Source organism: Bos grunniens, chromosome 11 (genome assembly GCF_055505025.1).
Source record: "Bos grunniens cultivar Pamir isolate PY7600 chromosome 11, Bosgru_T2T1.0, whole genome shotgun sequence".
Lineage (NCBI taxonomy): Eukaryota > Metazoa > Chordata > Mammalia > Artiodactyla > Bovidae > Bos > Bos grunniens.
Genome location: NC_141175.1, coordinates 12,206,310 through 12,231,096, shown reverse-complemented (window position 1 = coordinate 12,231,096; position 24,787 = coordinate 12,206,310). Strand labels below are relative to the sequence as shown.

Below are 24,787 nucleotides of genomic sequence, written 5' to 3'. Positions count from 1 at the left end.
TCTTATCTTCCCCCCTTTTTGGAGAAATCTAACCATTCAGTCAACTAATATTACCTAGATGAATCTCCTGTAACAGGGCTGGCAAACTATGGCCCATGGCCTGTTTTGGTAAATGAAGCTTTATTAGAACACAGCCATGCTCATTCATTTACCTATTGTCTCTGGCTGCTTTTGCACTACAATGTAAGAACTGAGAAGCAGGTCTGTAAGACGTAGACTGTATGGCCAGCAAAGCCTAAAATATTTACTATTTGGCCTTTATAAAAAATGTCCTATTGTAGAGATTTCTGGAGAAAAGAATCTTCCTTGGTGATGGTTATATTTCACACCTAGCAGCTAACTTGAGATACCATTCTAGAACCAAGAGTCTTCAAAAACTGTTATTTCATGATACCAGCAAATCTGACTAACTTGAAAAGTTTTCACTGTTTCTTAAAATTTGTAATGTGAAAATCTTCATTCTTGCTGAGGCAGAGAAATGATAGCTTAGTCCAAAATTGTCAATTCCCGCCCCCCACCCCCCACCAAGTGAAAAAATAGCCAAGAGAAAAGAGCTACAATTAAAATGTCTTTCTGTTAGGTGAAGAAAGTATGGACACAAATAGTGGCTACAGCACTTTAGCAGTCTGCAAGAGAATGTCAACATTTTTCAGGTCTTTAGCTAAAATATGGCTGCAAAATGCTGCTTTGCATTATCCTGACTCCTACCCCAAAAGCCTGAGGAAGCAAGAGTACAGTGGCTGAGACAGATGGGCAGGAATATCAGCCCAGCCCAGAGGCTGCTTGCTTACGAGTCCACTCTGAGTGATCCCCAGATGATGCTGGGTTTGCCTTGAAGCTCACCTGGAGGAGAGTGTAGAGCCGGGTGAGGGCTGGTTGCTCTCTGAAGCCCTGTTCCCAGGGGAACTGTGGTCGCTGTCACCATGGTTGCTCCAATGATTGGCCTCTTCCTCAAATTCTTGCCCAGACATAATCCTTTCGATCTCTTCCTCTGATATCTTTGATAAGGTATTGATATATGTTAGACTGAGTGCTCAGGATACTCTCTGTTCCTTTTTTAGGACTGAGAACTTATTTAAACTTCATGGGGATTCCTAGAACTCTCTAGAGAGAAAACCAAATTTCCTCCCCTCCACTCCCATACTTCAGGTCTTTCTCTCATAATCTTAGGACAGCTTGGTTGCTTGCCTACCAGCACTATGGCTCACCACAGCCTTCCTTTTGCCCATTTCCCCTCCTCTCAAGACACAAAGCCTCTAGGTTCCTCATCATTCCTCTTTGTCCTTCATCTAGTCTTTCCTACTGCTGAAACACCACTCTTCAATAACAAACTCCTACTTGCCCTTTAAGATCCAATTCAAATGTCACCTTCATTTTGAATCCTTCTATTACTAACTACAGATAGAATTTTAGGTCTTTCTTCTATCCACTCATATAATTCCATGTATTCTGAGACAGAATAGCATAACAGTTAGAGAGTTTGAATTTTACAGTCAAATCACCTTTGTTCTAATCCAGGTTCTGCCACTTTCTAGTTGTACCATCTTAGAGCAAGTCATATAATTATGTAAACCTAAGTTCCTTCATCTGTATAGTGGAGAGAATAATAGTAAGTATCGTATAGGATTGTTGTGAGGATTAAATTAGTTAATATATTAATACATGTTTAGAAAAGAGCCTAGCAGATAGTAACTATTATAGAAAGTTGACAATGATATCTTCATTACCACTGGATAATGTATCACAAAAATATCCCCAATAAGACCTCAGGCTATGACAGGATCTAGAAGAAAGCAGTACTCAAATAAATGCATGATGGATAAATGAATAAATGTCCACTTATTAAGTACTGACTATACCACCTTTACACAAGTTTTCTTAGTAAGAAAGACATTTCTAAGCCTATTGAATAAAAGAAATTACAGCTCCAACAAGCAAACTGACCTGCCCATGTCTGAGCAGGAGTTTGAGGAAGAGGCCGGAGCAGCCATGTATGCAGTCCAGTGCTCTAACGACAATGCCATACAGGGAGTGGACAAACACTTCTTCCATAAAGTGTTTAACCCAGGGTTGAGGCCAAGGTGGCTAAAGTCAGCACACAGAATGAGAGTGAGTGTTGAGTAGGAAGAATCAGATGAATTTTTGCTTTTTGTTCCTAAGAAAAGCCTGGGAGGACATTTTCTCCCAAGTCTATCTGACTCAAAAGTGCATACTTCTTTGTTGCAGCAGCCTATGAGGGAACCTAGAGCTGCTCCAGTCATAAACACAGGAGACATTTAGAACTGGAAGCCAGCCAACACAGAGGACTTGGAGGGAAAACAAGAAATGTTTACCTGGTGCTCAAGCTGAGTGATTGGTTTTAAGTAGCTTGGACTGCATATTGAATTAGAGGGCTTGTCTTTTTTTATTCAGTCACACGTAGGCAGGAAAAAAACCCCCAAAACCAAACCAACCCAAATCTTTTTTCTTAGAAGTCCGTAGAACACAGAACATTGTTTACATTTTATGAGACATGCGAAGACAAATGGTGCCATCAAACTACAAAATATCTACTGAGGCTCTGAATGTGTAGCCTCAGTGATGGTGGTGAGAGCAAGACCAGAGCATGGAGGGCATGAAAGTACTTGAGTTTGGTGAGAAGGGCCAGTTATGGCGAAATCCTGCTGATTCTGGCTGGAGTCAAAGTTGGACTGTAGAGTCCCTCCCTGCGGGTCCCCTGGGACACTGAACAATACTAATGCCTTGAACAGGAGATGGGGCGAGTGGGAGTGCCTGAATCTGGGTTTAAATCTCATCCACATTTCCTGTCTGGGTACTTACTGTTGAGCAAATCACTCAAGTTCTCTGAACCTTAACTCCCTCATCAGTAAAACAGAGATAATAACACTCCCTCTTAGCTCCTGGTTCCCTCACTAGATGCTGGAGCAAACCTCACTATCTTACAGGTTTAAGTCAGATAGACTTGAAAGGTTAATCTAAGATAAAATTATTAAGTGCATGAACACAACAGGTGCTCAATAAGTGGAAATTCTATTCCTTTTTAAGTACAATTAAGGACTTGGAGATAACAGCTCTCTCTTCCTAACATACCACCTAGAAACAGAAAAAGACTAAAAGGAAAATTATATGTCCAGTATCAAAACCACAAATGCAATGACAGATGAAACAGATTTTTCTGAGCATCAGCTTCCTCAATTCTGGGGAGAGAGTCTGTAGATGTAAATGACTGAAGATCCCTTGGCATGGTGAGAGAGCCACAGAAGGTACAAAGGAACATTAGGTAATACTGAGGAAGGTTTTCATTGAGGAAATGCTTAAGAATTCTTCCCAATGGATAAACTTTCTATTGTATCTAAATATAAAATGAACAAATACAAATAAAGACTATATGTGAAAAGCCCATAGCTAATATCATACCCAATGGTAAAAAATGGAAAGTTTTTCCTCTTAGATTAGGATCAAGGCAAGGATGCCCACTCTTACCACATTTATTCTAGATATTAATGGAAGTCCTCGCAGAGCACTAGGCAAATTTAAAAAAAAGAAATAAAGAAAAGCCATTCAAGTTAGAAAGGAAGAAGTAAAACTATTTCTGTTCACACAAGACATACAGTCTTTCTATGTCTTAAAGATGTCACCAAAAAGCTATTAGAACTAATCAAAGAATTCAGCAAGGCTGTAGGATACAAAGCCAACACGGAAAATTAGTTGTATTTTTATATACTAACAATGAATTACCTGAAGAGAAAATTAAGAAAGCAATCTCATTTACAATAGCATTAAAAAAGAATAAAATACTTAGGAATAAACTTAACTAAGGAGGTGAAAGAAATTAAAGACACAAATAAATGGAAAGACATCCTGTGTTTACAGACTTAACATTGTTAAAAACTCCATACTCTCTGAAGTGTCCTATAGATTCAATGCAATCCCTATCAAAATTCCAATGGCATTTTTTTCTGCAGAAAAAAAAAAATCCTAAAATTCATATGAAATCACAAAGAACCCCAAACAGCCAAAACAATCCTGAGAAAGAACAACAAAGCTAGAGGCCTTGCATTTTCTGATTTCAAAACATATTACAAAGCTAAAGTAATCAAAACAGTAAAGTGCTGGCACAAGGACAGATATACAGATCCCCCAAATAAGCCCAGACATACAGTCAAAATATCTTTGACAAAGCTGCCAAGACTACACAATGGGAAAAGGAGAGCCTCTGGGAAAACCAGCTATCCATATGCAAAAGAATGGAATTAGAGTTTTACCCACACTATATGCAACTCAATGGATTAAAGACAAACATAAAATTAAAAAAGCTCCTAAAAGCAAACATAGAGAAAAAGTTTCTTGACACTAATTTTTTTTTTACATTGAAGTAGATGATTTACAACATTGTGTTAGTTTCAGGTTTATAGCACAATGATTCAGTATTTTTGCAGAGTCTATTCCATTATAGGTATAAGATAATGTGTGTAATTCCCTGTGCTATAAAGTATTATCCTGTTGCTTATCTATTTTATATATAGTAGCTCATATGTGTTAATTCAATAAGCCTAATTTATCAATGAATTTGTGACTATGACACCAAAGCAAAAACAGACAAATGGAATTACATTAAACTAAAGATTTCTGCAAAACAAAGTCAACAAAGTGAATAGGCACCATCCAGAAAATTTTTACAAACCACGTATCTGATAAAGGTTAATATTCAAAATATATAGGGAATTCCTACAACCCAATAGTCAACTAAACTAATCAGCCTGATTAAAAAATAGCAAAATACTTAATAGGTATTTCTCCAAAGAAAACACATGAATACCCAAAAGGCATAAGAAAAGATGCTCAATGTCACCAATCACCAGGGAAATGCAAATCAAAGCCATAATGAGAGATCACCTCATACTTATTTGGATGGCCAGAATCAAACAAACAACTATACAGACAAACAAAAACCCCCAAGAAAACAAGAAGTGCTGGAGAGGATGGGGAAAATTAGAACCCTGTGCACTTGGGTGGGAACATAAAATGGTGTGTAACTACATAAAAATAGTATGGAGGTTTCTCAAAAACTTAAAAACAAAATTACCATATGACACAGTAATCCCACTCAGGGTATTTATCCAAAAGAGTTGAAATTAGGATCTTGAAGTGATATTTGCACTCCCATGTTCATTGCAGCCAAGGCCACTGTCACTACAAGCCAAGAGGTAGAAACAATCTAACTGTCCATCAATGGATGAATAAACAAAATGTGCTACATATTACTTACAATAACCAGGCCATGGAAGCAACCTAAATGTCCATCAACAGAGGAATGGATAAAGGTGTGGTACATATATATGGTGGAATATTATTTAGCCATAAAAAAAGAATGAAATAAAAGAAGAAATAATGCCATCTGCAGCAACATGGATGGGACCCAGAGATTGTCATACTGAGTGAAAGTAAGCTAAAGAAAGACAAATATCATATGATATAGCTTTTATGTGGAATCTAAAAAAAATAGTACAAATGAATTTATGTAGAAAACAAACTTATGGTTACCAGAGGGGTAATGGGTGGGGGAAAAATTGGGAGATTGGGATTGAGAATCTCCTATACTACTACTATCTATAAAATAGGTAACTAAAAGGGACCTATTCTACAGTACAGGGAACTCTACTCAGCACTCAGTAATGGCCTATAATGGGAACAGAATCTAAAACAAGAGTGGATATATGTGTAACTAATTCACTTTGTTGTACAACAGAAACACAACACTGTAAGTCAACTATACTTCAATAAAAATTAAAAGCAAAAACCATAGAACAAAACCATAGAGCAAAAACAAAAAACCCAAAATGTGCTATATACAAAAATGGAGTATTACTCAGCTTTAAAAAGGAAGGAATCCTATCATGTGCTACACCATGGATGAATCTTAAGGACATTATGCTAAGTGAAATAAGGCAATCACAAAAGGACAAGTACTGCATGATTCCACTTATATAATGTATCAAAAGTTGTCAAACTCTTAGAAGGGGAAAGTAGAATGATGGTTGTCAGGGACTGGGGGGAGGGAGAAATACGGAATTACTATTGAAGTTTCAGTCACAAGCTTAAAAAAAAAGGTCTAGAGATTTGCTATACAAAATGTGCATATAGTTGACACCACTGTATTGAACACTTAATTTGTTAGGGAGGTATATTTCATGTTATATGTTTTTATCACACAAAATAGAGCAGATATGAATGGAGAGTGAAATATATTAATTTGCAAGACATATACATGATTTGAATAAATGAATAAAAATGTTAAATTAAAAAGAGAATCCAACTGATTGCATATGTATACCAGGCTCACAGGACAGAAAACCCTCCCATACATCATCAGTGTATGTCTTAAGACAACTCTGAATTCCTGTCTTTCTCTCATTCCCTCACATTCAACTGGATAACTGCTATCAATTTTACCTATTAAATATTTCTTGAATCTATTCCCTTTCCTCAATCTGCACTATTACTGCCCTACTTGAAACCAGTCTATATCTCTTGCCTGGACTTCTGTAACATTCTCCCCCCGCCTCCCGCTTTTTTCTTGCGGGGGCGGGGGGGGGCTCACATGGTATGTGGGATCTTATCTCCCCAACTAGGGATAGAACCCACATCCCCCGCAATGGAAGCATGGAGCCTTAACCACTGGATCACCAGGGAAATCCTATAAAATCCTTTTAACTGCTTTGCCACCAGTTTCACCTACCTTTAACTCAGCTTTTCAAAAACATGTCTTTCCCACTAGACTGAGTTTACAGTACAGGGGGTCTGGTAAACAGTAAGTATTAATCAAGTAAATGTTTGTGGGACTGAATGTATTACCTTCCTCACTTTACAAATAAGGCAATGAACTTTAGGTGGAAATACCTTTAACAACATTGAATAGCTAAGTAGTCTTGCTGATTTCTGCCAGACTAACTACAACCTACAACCTTAAGTGACTGATATAAAAATCCTCTGGCAAATTCCCTGGAAGTCCAGTGGTTAGAACTCCATGCTGTCACTGCTGAGGGCCTGGGTTCAATCCCTGGTCAGGGAAGTAAGATCCCATAAGCCATGTGGCCAAAAAGTTAACAAATAAATTATCCTACGGATGCTTTAGAACCAGAATTGGGTTTACCTTCTGTAAAAATCCTTTAAGCAAGTTGAGGGATCACAAGAACTTTAATTATTATCTTTATATATTTAAGATTTTCAAAACACATTCATACCCAGGTTGTAAAAGCAGTTTAACAGGAATGAAAGTAAAGCTGGCTCCCCACCAGAAGCAGATAAAAGGATCAAGGTGAGCAGCTTCAGGAGCGTCTAGAGGCTTCAGCTTCCAGGGTGCACCACACAGAGTAAGACCCAGAACTCACCTGGACTGGCCCAATGCTCTTATTCCGGCCTCCGGGCATGCCATCTTCTCTGATTGCTGGAAGTAAATATAAAATAGTAAGAAGCACGCCCACAAGAGACTAGGCACAAAGAGAAAACTTATTTGGCCAAGAGCACAAAGTAGTAATTGGTGAAGCTAAGATTAAAACACAGGTCTTTCTGGACCCGAAGCACATATTCTTTCCATCATAGGAAGCAGATACTTTTGGACTCCCAAGGCACTGGATACATACACTGTATACATTCAATATGCTCAAAAAACATGATGGCATTATTAGTAGTCCTACAGCTACAAATATCCCACCAGGATGATGAATTTGAAAGCCTTGATAAATTCAAGAAGGTTCAGTTCAGTTCAGTCACTCAGTCGTGTCCGACTCTTTGCGACCTCATGAATCACAGCACGCCAGGCCTCCCTGTCCATCACCAACTCCTACAGTTTACCCAAACTCATGTCCATCGAGTCGGTGATGCCATCCAGCCATCCCATCCTCTGTCGTCCCCTTCTCCTCCTGCCTCCAATCCCTCCCAGCATCAGAGTTTTTTCCAATGAGTCAACTCTTCGCATGAGCTGGCCAAAGTACTGGAGTTTGAGCTTCAGCATCAGTCCTTCCAATGAACACCTAGGACTGATCTCCTTTAGGATGGATTGGTTGGATCTCCTTGCAATCCAAGGGACTCTCAAGAATCTTCTCCAACACCACAGTTTAAAAGCATCAGTTCTTCAGAGCTCAGCTTTCTTCACAGTCCCAACTCTCACATCTATACATGACCACTGGAAAAACCATAGCCTTGACCAGATGGACCTTTGTTGGCAAAGTAATGTCTCAGCTTTTCAATATGCTATCTAGGCTGGTCATAACTTTCCTTCCAAGGAGTAAGCCTCTTTTAATTTCATGGCTGCAATCACCATCTGCAGTGATTTTGGAACCCAAAAAATAAAGTCTGACACTGTTTCCACTGTTTCCCCAACTATTTCTGGAGACAAAAAGAATATTTCCACTTTTAAATACAGTATTTTTACTTCTAGGCTAAGTTATCCAATCTATAAAGTCCTTAGGGCATGGTTGGTTGCCTGTAAAGGTAAAGGCTCCAAGCCTAACAGTTACCTGGGATAATTGAAAGGCTGACAGGAAGTTCATTTTCCTTAAAGTAGAAATCATTCTTGGTCTTAGAAGAATACACATTCCAACTTAGACAAGCTTGCATCTAAATCCTGTTTTTGCTAGGTCTGAGTAATTACAAACAAGTTTCTTCATCTCTCTGAATTTCAGTTTTACAGAAAAACAGAGGAATATTGGAACATGTCTTATGGGGAATTGTGAGGGTTATATATAATTTAGCTAAAGCTCTAAGAATAGGGCTTGGCATTTCCTGGTGGCTCAGAAGTCAAAGAATCTGCCTGCAATGCAGGAGACCTGGGTTTGATCCCTGGGTTGGGAAGTTCCCTGGAGAAGGAAATGGCAACCCCACTCCAGTATTCTTGCCTGGGAAATCCCATGGACAGAGGAGCTTGGTGGGCTGCAGTTCATGGGGTTGCAAAGAGTTACATACGATTGAGTGACTACTTTCCACTTACGAAGTAGGAGGTAACAGTCCACTTTAAAAGGCTACTGTGAATTGGGGGCAAGAAACATATACAAGCTAGATATATATTACCTAGAGACATAATGGTTGTTCTCTTTTAACCTAATTTCAAGTTCTAAACATCTTAAAATTACTTGCTGCTGTTTCAGGGCCAGTGACAGTCTTTAGACACTTCTATTTCCAATACTGATATCTCACATATACCTTTGCTTCAGCTCACAGGTACAGAACAAAAATCTATCATTGGCAGGTATAACACTGAATATTTCTCACTTGATATTTCACTCTCAATGTCTTGGAGGTGAAGAAGGAATTCAACATGCTTTCCTTCTTGTTTAAAGTGCCATAAATTTTAAAGATTTACATCTTACCAATTTCTTGTTCTGTTATTTAAAAACTTGTGTTGTCCCTCAACCCCACCTGGAGTAAGAAATGCATATACATGTTAGGTATTGTCATGCGTAAAGTTAACCCACGAGTGAAGTATTATTAGTATTATCACTCCCACTGAACAAATAACTCTAATGCTCAGAAAAATATTTTCCTTTGGGTGATAGAAACTAAATATTAGAATCAAGATTTGGAGCCCAGGCTATCAGATTAAGACCAACTTTCTTTCCACCACTATAATTTCCCAAAATGTGTGTGCACCCCACTGGAGAAATATAATTTTAGGTTGTGCATAGATAATCTCTTAATTATACATTTATTCTAATGTGCATTAAAAAAATACTGATTTTCCATTCACTGAAGTGCTAAAAACTGTTTGAAAATTCACTTTGATATTTTCAAAAAGATAATTTAAAGAAGAACATAAAATAAACAATAGTACTGGTTTAATCAGAGATGGTAACATTTGTTAAAATGGTATGAAACTGCCTGAAGTGTGGGCAACAACATTATGTCATAGTGATAGTGCCTCTGCTAAAACAAAAATTTGGCTCATACTTTAAAACTTATATCATACTCAGATATATTGATCCTCACAACAACCTTAAAAAATATATATTAAAAGTCTGTTCTTTACATCTGTACCTCCTTTGCTACAGATGTAAAGAACAGACTATTGGACTCAGTGGGAGAAGGCGAGGGTGGGATGATTTAAGAGAACAGCACTGAAACATGTACAGTGTTTCATAAACATAAAACAGATGGACAGTGCAAGCTCAATGCATGAAGCAGGGCACCCAAAGCTAGTGCTCGGTGACAACCCAGAGGGGTGGGGAGGGAGGGTGGGAGGAGCGTGGCTCAGGATGGGAGGGACACACGTATACCCGTGGCCGATTCATGTTGCTATATGGCAAAAACCATCTCAATATTGTAAAGAAATTATCCTCCAATTAAAATAATTAATTAAAAAATAAAACAGCAGCACGTGCACACACACACAAAGTATACGTTAATATCCTATGCAGTTTAAACAAAAAGGGACTTGTTCAAGGTTACTCAGTTAAGAATTGATAGAACAGGGATTTCAATTTAGGTCTTCTTATTCTAAAGCTGTACTTGTTCCTTGATGCTACACTGAGTTAAGAGCAAGTTTTTCAGCAGGGCTGAGTCTTTCTGGTAGTGAATTTAACAAAACAAAGGGCATTTGGGTAGGATCACAGAAAGAGTTATGCTGCACTTCTCATCTAAACCTAAAAAAATGGCATCAGCTACGGTTCTCCTATCTGCTTAGAAGAAGTACAAATATTTTTCCTGCTCTAGAACGCATTCCTCACCTGCTTAGGGGTGGGCAGCCAACGAAACCAACGAAACCAGAAAGACGGACACAAAGCTAACTACATCAAACCCCTGCTCAAAATCCCCTGGGTTCATTGTGGTCTATGGGTTAATTAAATTCAAGTTCCCATGCTTGGCATTCAAGATTCTCTGGGATCTGGTTCTTATGAGACTCTCCATTCTCATCTTATGCCACAAATGTTACATTGTACCTATAGAGAACTGTTAGTTCCTGAATATGCCATGCTGTTTTACAACACAGTTTGGCAGAAAGTGAAGAGAAACTAAAAAGCCTCTTGATGAAGGTGAAAGAGGAGAGTGAAAAAGTTGGCTTAAAACTCAATATTCAGAAAACGAAGATCATGGCATCTGGTCCCATCACTTCATGGGAAATAGATGGGGAAACAGTGGAAACAGTGTCAGACTTTATTTTTGGGGGCTCCAAAATCACTGCAGATGGTGACTGCAGCCATGAAATTAAAAGACGCTTACTCCTTGGAAGGAAAGTTATGACCAATCTAGATAGCATATTCAAAAGCAGAGACATTACTTTGCCAACAAAGGTCTGTCTAGTCAAAGCTATGGTTTTTCCAGTGGTCATGTATGGGTGTGAGAGTTGGGACTGTGAAGAAAGCTGAGCGCCGAAGAATTGATGCTTTTGAAGTGTGGTGTTGGAGAAGACTCTTGAGAGTCCCTTGGACTGCAAGGAGATCCAACCAGTCCATTCTGAAGGAGATCAGCCCTGGGATTTCTTTGGAAGGAATGATGCTAAAGCTCAAACTCCAGTACTTTGGCCAGCTCATGCGAAGAGTTGACTCATTGGAAAAGACTCTGATGTTGGGAGGGGTTGGGGGCAGGAGGAGAAGGGGACAACAGAGGATGAGATGGCTGGATGGCATCACTGACTCGATGGACGTGAGTCTGGGTGAACTCCGGGAGTTGGTAATGGACAGGGAGGCCTGGTGTGCTGCGATTCATGGGGTCACAAAGAGTCGGACACAACTGAGCGACTGAACTGAACTGAACTGAAAGAGACCTAAGAACTAAATACAATGTGTGATTTTGGACTGGCTCCTGGATTAGAAAATAGAAATTGCTACAAGGGACATTGGGATAACAAGTGAAACTTAAATATGATGGGCAATTAATTAATAGTATTGTTGCAGTTCAGTTGCTAAGTCATGCCCGACTCTCTGCAACCCCATGAACTGCAGCATGCCAGGCTTCCCTGTCCTTCACTATCTCCCTGAGTTTGCTCAAACTTATATCCATTGAGTTAGTGATACCATCCAACTATCTGTCACCCCCTTCTCCTCTTGCTCTTTATCTTTTCCAGTATTGGGGTCTTTTCCAATGAGTTGGCTCTTCACAGCAGGTGCCCAAAGTATTGCAGCTTTGGTTTTACCACCAGTTTTTTCAATGAAAATTTAGGGTTGATTTCCTTTAGGATTGACTGGATTGATCTCCTTGCAGTCCAAGGGACTCTCAAGAGTCTTCTCCAGCACCACAGTTCCAAGGCATCAATTCTTCAGCGCTCAGCCTTCTTTATGGTCCAACTCTCATATCCATACATGACTACTAGAAAAACCATAGCTTTGACTATATGGATGACTTGTCAGCAAGTGATATCTCTGCTTTTTAACACACTGTGAAGATTTGTCATAGCTTTTCTTCCAAGGAGCATACATCTTTTAATTTCATATTAATAGTATTATGTCATGTTAAATTTCCTGATTTTGATAACAGTGCTGTAATTATGTGAGAAGCAAAGGGGAATCAATCTTCAACTTACTCTCAAATAGTTAATAATACACATTAAGGAAGAGTGACTGAAGCGGGAATCATTTTTACAAAGCTCTTTAAGTTTCTAAGGAGTTTGAGCTTCTTTTCCTTTAAGATTTCTGCTCAAATCTTTTCTCTCCTTCACGGTACTCTGTGTTTATCCTGGTCAAGTGACATGGCAATGCCACAGCATCACTATCTCACAATGTCTTTTACAAACACCAACCTCCTCCAAGAAGGTTGACTTGGAGGACTTTTGAACTAGTTATCTAGCAAGTTATGAGACAACAAAGTTAGGGGAATTTTATATTTCCACAAAACTACTTAATTGATATGAATTTCCCATGTGGATCAGTGTAGTTTCCTCTTGCCCCTAATGATTTTAACAATATTCCCCTCACCCAACTTCCTATCCAGTCTCCCCTATCCCTGACCAACCACAGTCAATTCATCAAACCAGGAAGCATCCTACACCAAAAGGGATATAAGAGAAAAGTAAGACTTGGTCACAGCCCTTGAAAGGATCACTCAATAATGGGGGGAACAGACAAAGAGCACAAGGTGATCAGTACTGTGCAGAGGGCAAAAATGGGTTACGGAAGTACAAGAAGGTCATCGGGTGAGTGCGGGGTGGTGTCAGAGAAGGCTTCTTAGAAGATATTACAAATAAAAACTGAGTGAATAAGTCAGGTGAAGAAAAAGGGGGTAGAATATTCCAGGAAGATAAAACCAAATGTGCAAAGCTGCCAAAACATGAAACATCCTTGAGTTCTTAAGAGAACTGCTTTATGTGGGAAGAGCACATAATTCTTCCCCCTATATGGAGGGGAGGAAAGGGATGCCAGAGTAGTCTTAAAAATTATTCTGAGGACTCCTGACTTTACCTAAAGACTGCAAGATGTGTGAGAAGAACGTGTATTGGGGGCACTCAGGTAATAGTGGGGATGAAAAGAAAGGGTCCAGCCTCTACTTTCCACCATTATTTAAATCTCCCTCATTGATTTGTTAAGTAATTTCCTGACCAGCCAATTCTGAGTTCTGAAAAGATATCTGTGTCAAAGATGGGGGACATAGCCTGAAGGTACACATGGCAGCTGTATTTTTAAATAGTTAATCTTTAAAATTTGAGGCCAAGTTTAGATTTATAGAACACTGGTAAAATAATACAGAGAATTTCCATATACCCTCACCCAGCTTTCCCTTCTGTAAACTAAGCTTACATAGCCACAGACCATTCATCAGAACTAGAAAATTAACTTTGCACAACACTATTCACCAAAGACTTTATTCAGATTTTCCTAGTTCTACTAATATCCTTTTCCTGTTTCAGAATCCAACCCAGGATCTCACAATGCATGTAGTTGTCATGTTTCCATAGTCTCCTCCAGTCTGTGACAGCTTCTTAGTCTTTATCTTTTATGACCTTGACACTTTTGGAGACTTTTGTAGAATGCCAGTTATTCTGAAGAATATTGCTCGATTTGGGCTTGTATGTTTTCTCGTGATTTGATTGGGGAATGACTCTCTCCATCCCTGTGTGTGTACATGTGCATGTGTGCCCTTCTTAGTGATCATACTGGGGATCCATCATGTCCATGTAAACACACTCATGTTACTCTTGATCTCTTGGCTAAAGAATATCTGTCAGAATACTGAAAAGTACTATTTTTCTTTTTGTAATTACTAAATATTCTGAGACTTTTAAATATTCTAATTCTGTTTAAATCTATGGCCTTTTATTTTAGCATCCATCAGTAGATCTTGCCTATAGCAACTACTATGGTGCTCTAATGGTGACTTTCCATTTCTCTTATTTTCTCTACACTTACTAATTAGAATTCTTCAGTAAGGAAGAACCATCATTCCTCTATTTATTCAATTCGTTTTATCAGTATGAACTCATGGATATTTTCTTTGGGTTATGAACTAATATAAACTAACATATATCTATATCTATAGCACATTCTTTTTGGCACCACAAGATGCTCCAGACTCATCTTATATATTCCCTGCCTCAGTCCTAAAGTCAACCAGTTCTCCAGGGAGTCTTGATTCCTTTTACTGATAGTAAGAAACCAAGGCATGGATACTAGGTGTGCTCATTACTCTTGGGGTTGTAACTGCTTCTAGCTCCTCACAATGCCTAGAGTCGGGCAATACATGTATATATACCAAATCCATGTATCTACATACACAACTATTTTTTTTTAATCTATCTAAACATGAATCCATGTTACAACAACCTCTGAGTCTAATCTAGCATCTGAGGTTTCATTCTAGCCTTCCTCTTTCCTGATTTATAACTTCTTTCCGTTTTGAGAAACTCAACTCTCATTATCAACAATATATTTACTTATGTGTTCAATCCCAGTATACAAAGTAGTGAAAGAATTCCTAAACCATAACCCTGAGAGAATCAAATTTATAAATCAGAGTGCTTTGTTTATATACAGTTCTTTTTGTCTTTAGTTTTAATAGTATACAATCAAAATGCTATTTTCCAAGGCTAGCTCTTTTCTTCTTCATTCTCTTCAATGAGTCTTTGTGATTTAGTTTTATTATTAGTTAGATTCATTTGCCATAGGCTACAGTTTATCTCCTCCCCTTTCAATAATGGTTGCTCAAAAAAATTATATACAGTAAAATTCACTTCTTTTGTGGTGTTCAGTTCTATAGGTTTTGACAAGATACATAAAATTATGTGTCAAACACCATAGTTCTATTGCCCCCGAAATACTCCAGTGGCAACTGCGATTTTAATTCTGCTTTCTCAGCACCAACCAGTAGGTGGCAGGGTTTCTCTCTGAGACAAAGCCTTCACTGTGCAACTGAGCCTGCCTGCTTGGCATGCAAATAAAGGCAGCTTTACATCCCTCACACCTCCTGTGTCATTTTCTCCGAGATATGGTTAGACGGTTTCTGTGGATAAGCTTCTTCTTCTCTGAAACAGGCAAATTTGGCTGGAAGCCTCAGAATCTTAACACGCTGAATAAACAGGATGGTTCATCAGAGAACAGTCAAGAAGGCAACCCATAAACATGCTTTGATAAAACTCAATGAAGGCCCTGGTGGCTCAGATAAAGAATCTGCCTGCAATGCAGGAGACTCAGGTTCAATCCCTAGGTGAGGAAGATCCCCTGGAGAAGAGTATGGCAACCCACTCCAGTTTTCTTGCCTGGGAAATCCTACAGAGGAGCCTGGCGGGCTAGTCCATGGGGTTGCAAAGAGTCGGACATGACTGAGCGACTAACAGTCCCACTCTCTCAATGAGGGCAACAAAGGAAGCGGAGAAAACTGGAGACCAAAACCAAATTAGATAAATATGAGACAGATGAATGACCAGACTCTCTCTTCAAGACATTACTTGTTTGGTACTGGGGGATTTCTATAGGATAAACTGACAGTGGGGAAGGGAGAGGATTTTCAGGGAGAGGAAGGACCCCATGGACCAGCGTTTCCTGCATCAGCCAGTGAATTCTTCACCACTCAGCCACCTGGGAAGCCCGTTATCTCTCACCTTTCTTTGTAATAGGCAAGTTTACAATTTTAAAAACATATACAATTTAAAAAATCAGTCTGAAGGATATCTGAGTGTATCTACAAAACCAAAAGTTGAACAATTCATTAAATCTGACTAATCCCCACCCCATACTACTACTATGAGCTCCTAATAACTTGCTGAGTATTTTATATACACTGTCATATTTAACCTTCTAGAGAGCTCTGAAAGTATTATATCACTATAAAGGTAAAGATTATTGAGCATTAGAGACATAAAACAAACTGTCCAAGGTCACAGATCTAGTCTGTCATCAACCTCTGCCTCCTGAGTCTGGGCTCTTTTACTGAACTACATTGCACCACTCTCCACCCTCCATGAGAATATTCCTACAGTTCTGACACTGGCTCTCTCTTTTATATCCAAGTTTTCTCTGTGGGTGATTTCTACCCACTAACAAAACTTTACTACTCTATGCCAACAGCTCCACAAACTTCTACTTGTAGGCAGGGCTTGTCACCTCAGTTCCAATCCAATTTATAGATCCAACTTCCTTAGTGGATGTCTATGGGTGTCCTTCTCAGGTACTTCAAATTTAGCACCTACAAAGGTCAACATTTTGCCCCACTCTTTATTAATTAATTTACTATTAATTTGAGTCTTCAGTTTCAATTTCTGGTAAGGCCAAATACTCAGTATGTCACCATCCATGCCATTACTTTCCCCTTCAGCTTCTTCTGGACCCTTCTAAAAACTCTCTAGGGGTTTTTCTGCTTCCATCAGCCCAATTCATTCTTCAAAGCTGCCCTCCAGGCCAACTCCCTTAGAATATTGGTTTATTTGTGTCATTTTAAGCTAATGGCTCTTGGAAAACTTGCCAATAAATCCCCAATTCTTCACCAACTTGGATGCAGATTTCTGGGCATGTCTAACCTGAGTATGCCATGATTCTACCAAACAGAATGACAACACATTCAGGGGACCTACAGCTTTCTTGTCTTTTCATATAAAATTCCTACTTCTTTTCATTATGCCCTGAAAAAACTAGTGGAGTATATTAATCCTAGTTATTATCACCTGATTGTTGATTGGGGTCTTGCCACATGGAGCCTGTGCACTCCTTTTCACAGTATCCTTAATGCCTCATCTGTCTTTTACCCACCTAATCTGGGAGATCCTTGTAGGCAGATTCACTTTTGGATTATGAGTACATACACAGTACAAGGCCTGGTATAGACTGTAGGCGTAGGAAATGTCTAACTCCAAGGCTTACTAGCTGACACTGAAGATAAAGTGATGGGTGAAGGGTGGGCAGTAGAGCTGCAAGCACCACTCACCTTTCCGGTTCATCCCCATCTGGAGGCATTTGAGCAGGCGGCAGTACTGGCACCTGTTCCTCTGCTTCCGAGACATGACACAGTTCTTGTCACGACTGCACCGGTATACCCGCTTGTTGCAAATGCTCCGCTTGAAAAACCCTTTGCAGCCCTCACAGGAGATGATTCCATAGTGTAAGCCTGTGGCACGGTCCCCACAAATGAGACAGGTTCGTTGTTCAGCGCGATCATCTGGAACAGAAACTGAACACATGAAAGTTAGAACATAGTGGGAATGATGGCTTTAAGCCTGCAGTTCTAAAAGAAGCAACCCTGGGTAGATCCTGAACATAACCTCCAGACTAACTGGCAGAAGTGGCATCTTGCTGTAGGAACAAACTCCTTCATCTACCTGTAGATTCCACAAACAAAGCCTAACTAAAAAAGACCTCATGTTCTCTGAGTTTCATCATCACTTAGAGTATCCAAATCAGAAATGTGGAAGGCTTTTCCCTCTCCCTCACTTTCTTTAGCGGTAGCCTACCACCTACCCTGTAGGAAGGTGATAAGGATTACTTATCATGTATGTAAGTGTCTAGCATATGGTATACACCTAATAAATGATAGTTAAAATTATTAACCAGTGGAGAAGCTTCCATGCTCAACTATACATCAATTAAAACAAAAAACAGAAAAAAAGAAACCTCCTGGAAAGATTCTGATCAGAGGACAAGGCAGAAGACCAGAGATATGAACCGCACTCAGTCACAAGCAAGGTATAAGGACACAGCCCTCAAAATTAAAGGTTCTTAGTTGTACCCTAGTTCCAGCACTTAGCAGGTGGGTGAACTTGGGCAAATTAAGTTACGTCACTTCTCTGAGCTGAGTTTCTCTCATCTGTAAAATGGGGATTTTACTGTCATCTATATAACACGGATAAAATACTCAAGCACAGTTATTTTATAAAACACTGTGTGTTTTTATAAAATACTCAAGCATATATTTATATATATTGAGTTTATATTGTATAAAATACTCAAGCACAGTATATAGTGCCTGGGCTACCATAGACAGTTAATAAATGATAGCTATTATTTTCATTATCATCCAAATAGGTTCACTCTTAAAGTGATAGTAACATTCCAGAAAAGTATGTGAAAGCAATGTTAAAGAAGGGCATAATGGTATATACAGAAAGGATATAGAGAAGGAACGAGGCTAGCATTTATACAGCCTTTATTATTTGCCAAATTTGAGATATGTCTTTATGATCCCCATTTGTAGTAGGCTAGATAAAGGCCATTCAAAGATATCAGGTCCTAATACCTAGAACCTGTAAATGTTATAAGAAAAAAAAGTCTTTGTAGATATAATCACATTAAGGGCAGATTATAAAAGTGGGCCTACTTGCAATTACTTTTTTTGTTTTTTCCTGCACAACATGGCATGTGGAATCTTCATTCCCCAATCAGGGATCAAACCCTCATCCCTTGCACTGAAAGTGCAGACAGTGTCTTAACCACTGCATCACTGGGAAGTCCTCACATGGTTTTTTAAAATTTATTTTATTGAAGTATAGTTGATCAATTTTGTGTCAATTACAGCAAAGTGATTCGTTATACAGATGTACACTCTTTTTCACATTCTTTTCTATTGTGATTTGCCACAGGACATTGACAATAGTTCCTTGTGTTGTACAGCAGGACCTTGTTTACCCATTCTCTATGTAGTAGTTTGCATCTGCTAATCTCAAATAACCAATCCATTCTTCCCCTACCCTCCCCAACCACATGTCTGTTCTCTATGCCTAATCACATACGTTTTTATAAGAGAGACTAGAGGGAGACTTGATATAGATAGCAGAGGACGTGCACATGCAGGAGCACACACACGTGTTCAGGGGAAGGTGATGTGAAGACAGAGGGAAACACTGGCCACAAGCCAAGGACTAACCAGCAGCCACTACAAGCTCAAAGAGGCAAATAATGGATTTTCCCTCAGAACCTCTAAAGAAAGTGTGGCTCTGCCCACACCTTCATTTCAGCTTATTGACTCCGGATTTCTGGCTTCTAGAATTGTGAAAGAACAAATTTTTGTCATTTTAAGCCACCCAGTTTCTGGTAGTTTTTAACAGCAACATAGGAAACTAATGCATTTTTTTTTCATACAAGGACACAGACCTATTAAGACTCTTGCTCAGAGTCACACAGCAAATAGCAGGTATGCAGAGAAAAGCAGACATATGAGACCACACAGCTCAGGAAATAGGGAAAGACATACAAAAAGGGGAATTGCCTAGGTTTTTTGAACAGTTCCTAGTTATAGACCTTTCTAAGTCTTTCTGAGATCTGTATTCACTTCCTAACTTTGGTCAAATTGATAAACATGGGAATATCAGTTTCTATAACACAATCCTTCCTTAAGCTAACTTAAATATGTTTATGTTATTTGCAGCTAAAAGAAACTTGGCTAAGATTTCCTATAAAGTGGCACTGGTATAATAAGCATTCCTTTTCTTTTCCTTTAAAAAATTCAAAGGAAGCTCAAGGAAAACATTAGCGCAAAGTTACAATAGCAAATTAAAAAACTAAACCAGGCAAGGCCAAATAGGCCAATGAATGGCGTGACAACAGCACTATGTGTGAGATGAAACCTCTTAAAGTGCTGGGCTTGAGCTGCTGAAGGGGCTTAGAAATAGGACATGGAATACTGTCAGGAAATCGTGATTGGCTACGGAGAATCTAAATTTTCTAATTTTAAAGTTGTCAATATTCTATTATATGCATACATTAAAATATATACAAGAACTCTGCGAGAATAGACTTTAAAATGGTTATAATTAATCAATATCTACAAGAACTACACCTCATGGATATGATTTCACTGAACACCTACAACTAGGCAGTGTGCTTTCTTTGTGTTGTGTCATGTAATTCTCATAATCCCATAGATGAGTACAATTGTTATCACTATTTTGTAAATGAATACATTTAGAGATCTCAAAAAAAGTTAAGTAACTAGTCCATTTAGGAAGTGGCTGAGCTTAATCTGCCAGTCTCAGGACTGGTGATCAATAACGTCTTCATACAGCACTTGTAGGCATTCTGTGCAGCATCTCGATGGATCAAGGAGCAAAGGCCCCCCCAGAACAATCAAATACAGACCTTTTAAGAATCTGCTCATGTCTTGTAACATGCTTGCTCTTTTCATAAGCATTAAAGAGGCCACACTGACATCAAAGACTAGAGGGAGATACTTCTCCACTGATGGGTGCAGAGACTAGATTCTCTTGGGGTCCTCTGACTGCTTTCTTTGGCCATAGCTATTCTTATTGCCATGTTTTGCTTCTATAAACCCTTGTCTATGCCACAGACTAGGAAACCAACTCAGACGGAAGCTTCTCAAACATAAATGAGAAAGGCCCTCTTCCAATCAAACTTGTAGCCCTTCAAAGAAGCATCTGGCAAATTTCTCTTATAGCATGTAGGGAAAGATCATAACAGAAGAGTGAATGTTACTCCCTCAGTCCTGTCTGAGCCCACAGACTATAGCTCACCAGGCCCCTCTGTCCATAGAATTCTCCAGGCAAGAATACTGGAGTGGATAGCCATTTCCTTCTCCAGGGGATCTTCCCAACAAAGGGTCTGAACCTGGGTCTCCAGCATTGCGGGCAGATTCTTTATGGTTTAAGCCACCAGGGAAGCGGGAAATAACAGAAGAAGCTATTGTTAACTGAGCACCTGGGTGTAGGCTCTCAGCCAAGCACGTAACACATGTTATTGTGCTGAATCACCACCACAAACCTAAATGAGGTACCCTACTTTATAGGTGAAGAAACTCATGAAGCTCATGAGGTGATATCACTTTTCAACAGTCACCCAGCCAGTAAGAAAGGGAGCTAGGGCTGGGACCCCCAAAGTCTATGCACCTAACTAACATACTCTGTGGCCAAAGCAAGTCAGATTTATTCAGTCTATGCAAGTAAGTCAGGCCTTTCTCCTCTTGAAAAACAAACATACAAAAGCTAAAAATCCAATGTTTTACTTTGTAAATGAACAAACATAAGCAAAATGTCCCTAAATGGTTCTTGGCCAGATGTCAGATAGGTTTTTGCAACTCCTATTCTTATAAAGGACTTGAAGGGTATTTAAAGCATGTTTACATTCCTTATCTCACCTGTACCAAGACCCAGGCAAGGATTATTTTTATCTTGTAGATATGAAAAAAAAAATTCGGTCGTGTACCATGCAATGTTCAAGTTTTTACATGTACTATTTATTCATCACAATGACTGTGAGAGGTATCATTATCCTCATATAACCAGGAATCTTGGAGTTAGAAGGGGCCTTTAAAGTTGTCTTGAACAAGTTGACCTGAGGCATGCATTCCCTCTATGATATTCCTAGACAAGGGGTTAGTTACCCCATACTCTACTTGCACATCTCCAGTGGCTCAATAAGGTACTTCATTCCATTCATTCCATTTTAGATGGTTTTAATGGTTCAAAAGTTTTACTTTACACTGAGCCAAAGTCTGTTAACCTGAAGCCTTCCTCATTGCCTTGAGTCATGTGCTTGCGGGCAAAAAATATATGTATAACCTAGCCTAATTCATAAACCAATCATTCACTTAAAGATAAATGGAGTTCCTAACTGTGAATTCTTCTATTTCTTAGTCTTAATCATACAGTATCAAAATTTCTCATAAAACCAAGTAACCAGAACTGAATGGTTTGTTCTCCTTAATTTAAGGCTCAATTAGTCTTATATATTTGCAGCTATCAGCAAACACCAGTAAACACATAGTATTTTATAATTATTGATGATATAATGCTATAAAAATGATATACATTTTACAATGGGAAAAATGAAGCTTAAAGAGGTGAGTGAGTGAATGAAAGTCATTCAGTCACCAGTAAACACATAGTATTTTATAATTATTGATGATATAATGCTATAAAAATGATATACATTTTATAATGGGAAAAATGAAGCTTAAAGAGGTGAGTGAGTGAATCAAAGTCATTCAGTCATGACCAGCTCTTTGCAACCCCATGGACTATACAGTCCATGGCATTCTCCAGGCCAGAATACTGGAGTGGGTAGCCTTTTTCTTCTCCAGGGGATGTTCCCAACCCAGGGCCGAACACAGGTCTCCCGCATTGCAGGTGGATTCTTTACCAGCTAAGCCACAAGGGCAGCCCAGCTTAAAGACGTAAGGAAATTTAATTGGTTATATAGCCAGGAGTGAAACTGAAATCAGAATTCAAAAACTTTCTAACACCATACATAAAAATAAACTCAAAATGGGTTAAAGATCTCAACGTAAGACCAGAAACTATAAAACTCCTAGAGGAGAACATAGGCAAAACACTCTCCGACATACATCACAGCAGGATCCTCTATGATCCACCTCCCAGAATATTGGAAATAAAAGCAAAAATAAACAAATGGGACTTAATTAAACTTAAAAGCTTCTGCACAACAAAGGAAACTATTAGCAAGGTGAAAAGGCAGCCTTCAGAATGGGAGAAAATAATAGCAAATGAAGCAACTGACAAACAACTAATCTCAAAAATATACAAGCAACTCCTACAGCTCAACTCCAGAAAAATAAATGACCCAATCAAAAAATGGGCCAAAGAACTAAATAGACATTTCTCCAAAGAAGACATACAGATGGCTAACAAACACATGAAAAGATGCTCAACATCACTCATTATCAGAGAAATGCAAATCAAAACCACTATGAGGTACCATTTCACGCCAGTCAGAATGGCTGCAATCCGTAAGTCTACAAGCAATAAATGCTGGAGAGGGTATGGAGAAAAGGGAACTCTCTCACACTGTTGGTGGGAATGCAAACTAGTACAGCCACTATGGAGAACAGTGTGGAGATTCCTTAAAAAACTGGAAATAGAACTGCCTTATGATCCAGCAATCCCACTGCTGGGCATACACACTGAGGAAACCAGAAGGGAAAGAGACACGTGTACCCCAATATTCATCGCAGCACTGTTTATAATAGCCAGGACATGGAAGCAACCTAGATGCCCATCAGCAGATGAATGGATAAGAAAGCAGTGGTACATATACACAATGGAGTATTACTCAGCCATTAAAAAGAATACATTTGAATCAGTTCTAATGAGATGGATGAAACTGGAACCTATTATACAGAGTGAAGTAAGCCAGAAAGAAAAACACCAATACAGTATACTAACGCATATATATGGAATTTAGAAAGATGGTAACAATAACCCTGTGTACAAGACAGCAAAAGAGACACTGATGTATAGATCAGTCTTATGGACTCTGTGGGAGAGGGAGAGGGTGGGGAGATTTGGGAGAATAGCACTGAAACATGTATAATATCATGTATGAAACGAGTTGCCAGTCCAGGTCCGATGCACGGTACTGGATGCTTGGGGCTGGTGCACTGGGACGACCCAGAGGGAGGGTGGGGGAGGGAGGAGGGAGGAGGGTTCAGGATGGGGAACACGGGTACAACTGTGGCGGATTCATTTCGATATTTGGCAAAACTAATACAATATTGTAAAGTTTAAAAATAAAATCAAATTTAAAAAAAAAAAAAAAAAAAAGAATTCAAAAACTTCTGAGACTGCTGTATTTCCAATCCCCCTATACTTAATTCACATCTGGTATACAGACATCTAAATCCTGAAGTATTTATCAAGTATACCATTAATATATGTCTTTCATAGTCCTTTCCTGAGAAAAGTAGGATTTCTTGAACTCTAGAGTTGGACTTTACATTTGTCTTTGATCAATTTTATCTTTATATAAGAAATTCCATATATCATTCTGGTCTGTGGAACTCTGGGGATCTGGCCACCCGGTATATTAGTTATTTTACCCTCCTCCTTTTTACCTTGTATGGTTAATACTAGATAATATTCATTCCTAACTTTAAAACTATATTCAACAGAAAGTGGCCTCAGGCAAGTTGTTGGAGCCTCTTCTCAACGTGACTTAAGCAAATTAACCAACTGGAAACAGCTGTTCAACTAGTTTTGTCTGTTAATTAGCCAGACACTCTAGTCTGGCCTGCATTTCTCTATCTTATACATAATGATACCATGAATGACTGTTAGATGCCTCACTGAAATTTCAGATTCATTACATCTACAGTATTCGTTCACTAGTGAGCTACCATAAAGCAGATGGTTCACAAACATTTAGCACTCTTAACCTATTAATTCAATGTTCTTAACCTGTGTTAGTCTACCTGAAAATACAATGGGAAGAAAATCAGCCAAATAAGCACTTCAAAATGGAGACTATGGGAACATAACCAGTATTTTACAGTAATTCTAAATGGAGTATAATCTACAAAAATATTGAATCACTCACTATGTTGTATATGTAAAACTAATACTGGAAATCAACTATACTTCAATTAATACATACATAAATAAATAAAAGCAACAAAAACAAGAGCACCAAAG

At 38.8% G+C, this 24,787-nt stretch overlaps 1 protein-coding gene across 6 annotated transcripts in view; it reads right to left on the bottom strand.

The window, feature by feature from the left end:
- Window positions 1-24,787, bottom strand: part of NR6A1 (nuclear receptor subfamily 6 group A member 1) — a 226,694-nt gene that overhangs the window by 21,086 nt on the left and 180,821 nt on the right. For 4 of the 6 annotated variants that reach the window (XM_086325243.1, XM_086325244.1, XM_086325247.1 and 1 more), the window contains 3 exons: window positions 17,341-17,583; window positions 7,392-7,447; window positions 844-998 (listed from right to left, as the gene is read on the bottom strand). In XM_086325243.1, the coding sequence (XP_086181369.1) occupies window positions 844-998; window positions 7,392-7,447; window positions 17,341-17,583 (454 nt within the window). The remainder of the gene's footprint in view (window positions 1-843; window positions 999-7,391; window positions 7,448-17,340; window positions 17,584-24,787) is intronic. The other 2 variants (XM_086325245.1, XM_086325246.1) reach the window with 1 other exon arrangement.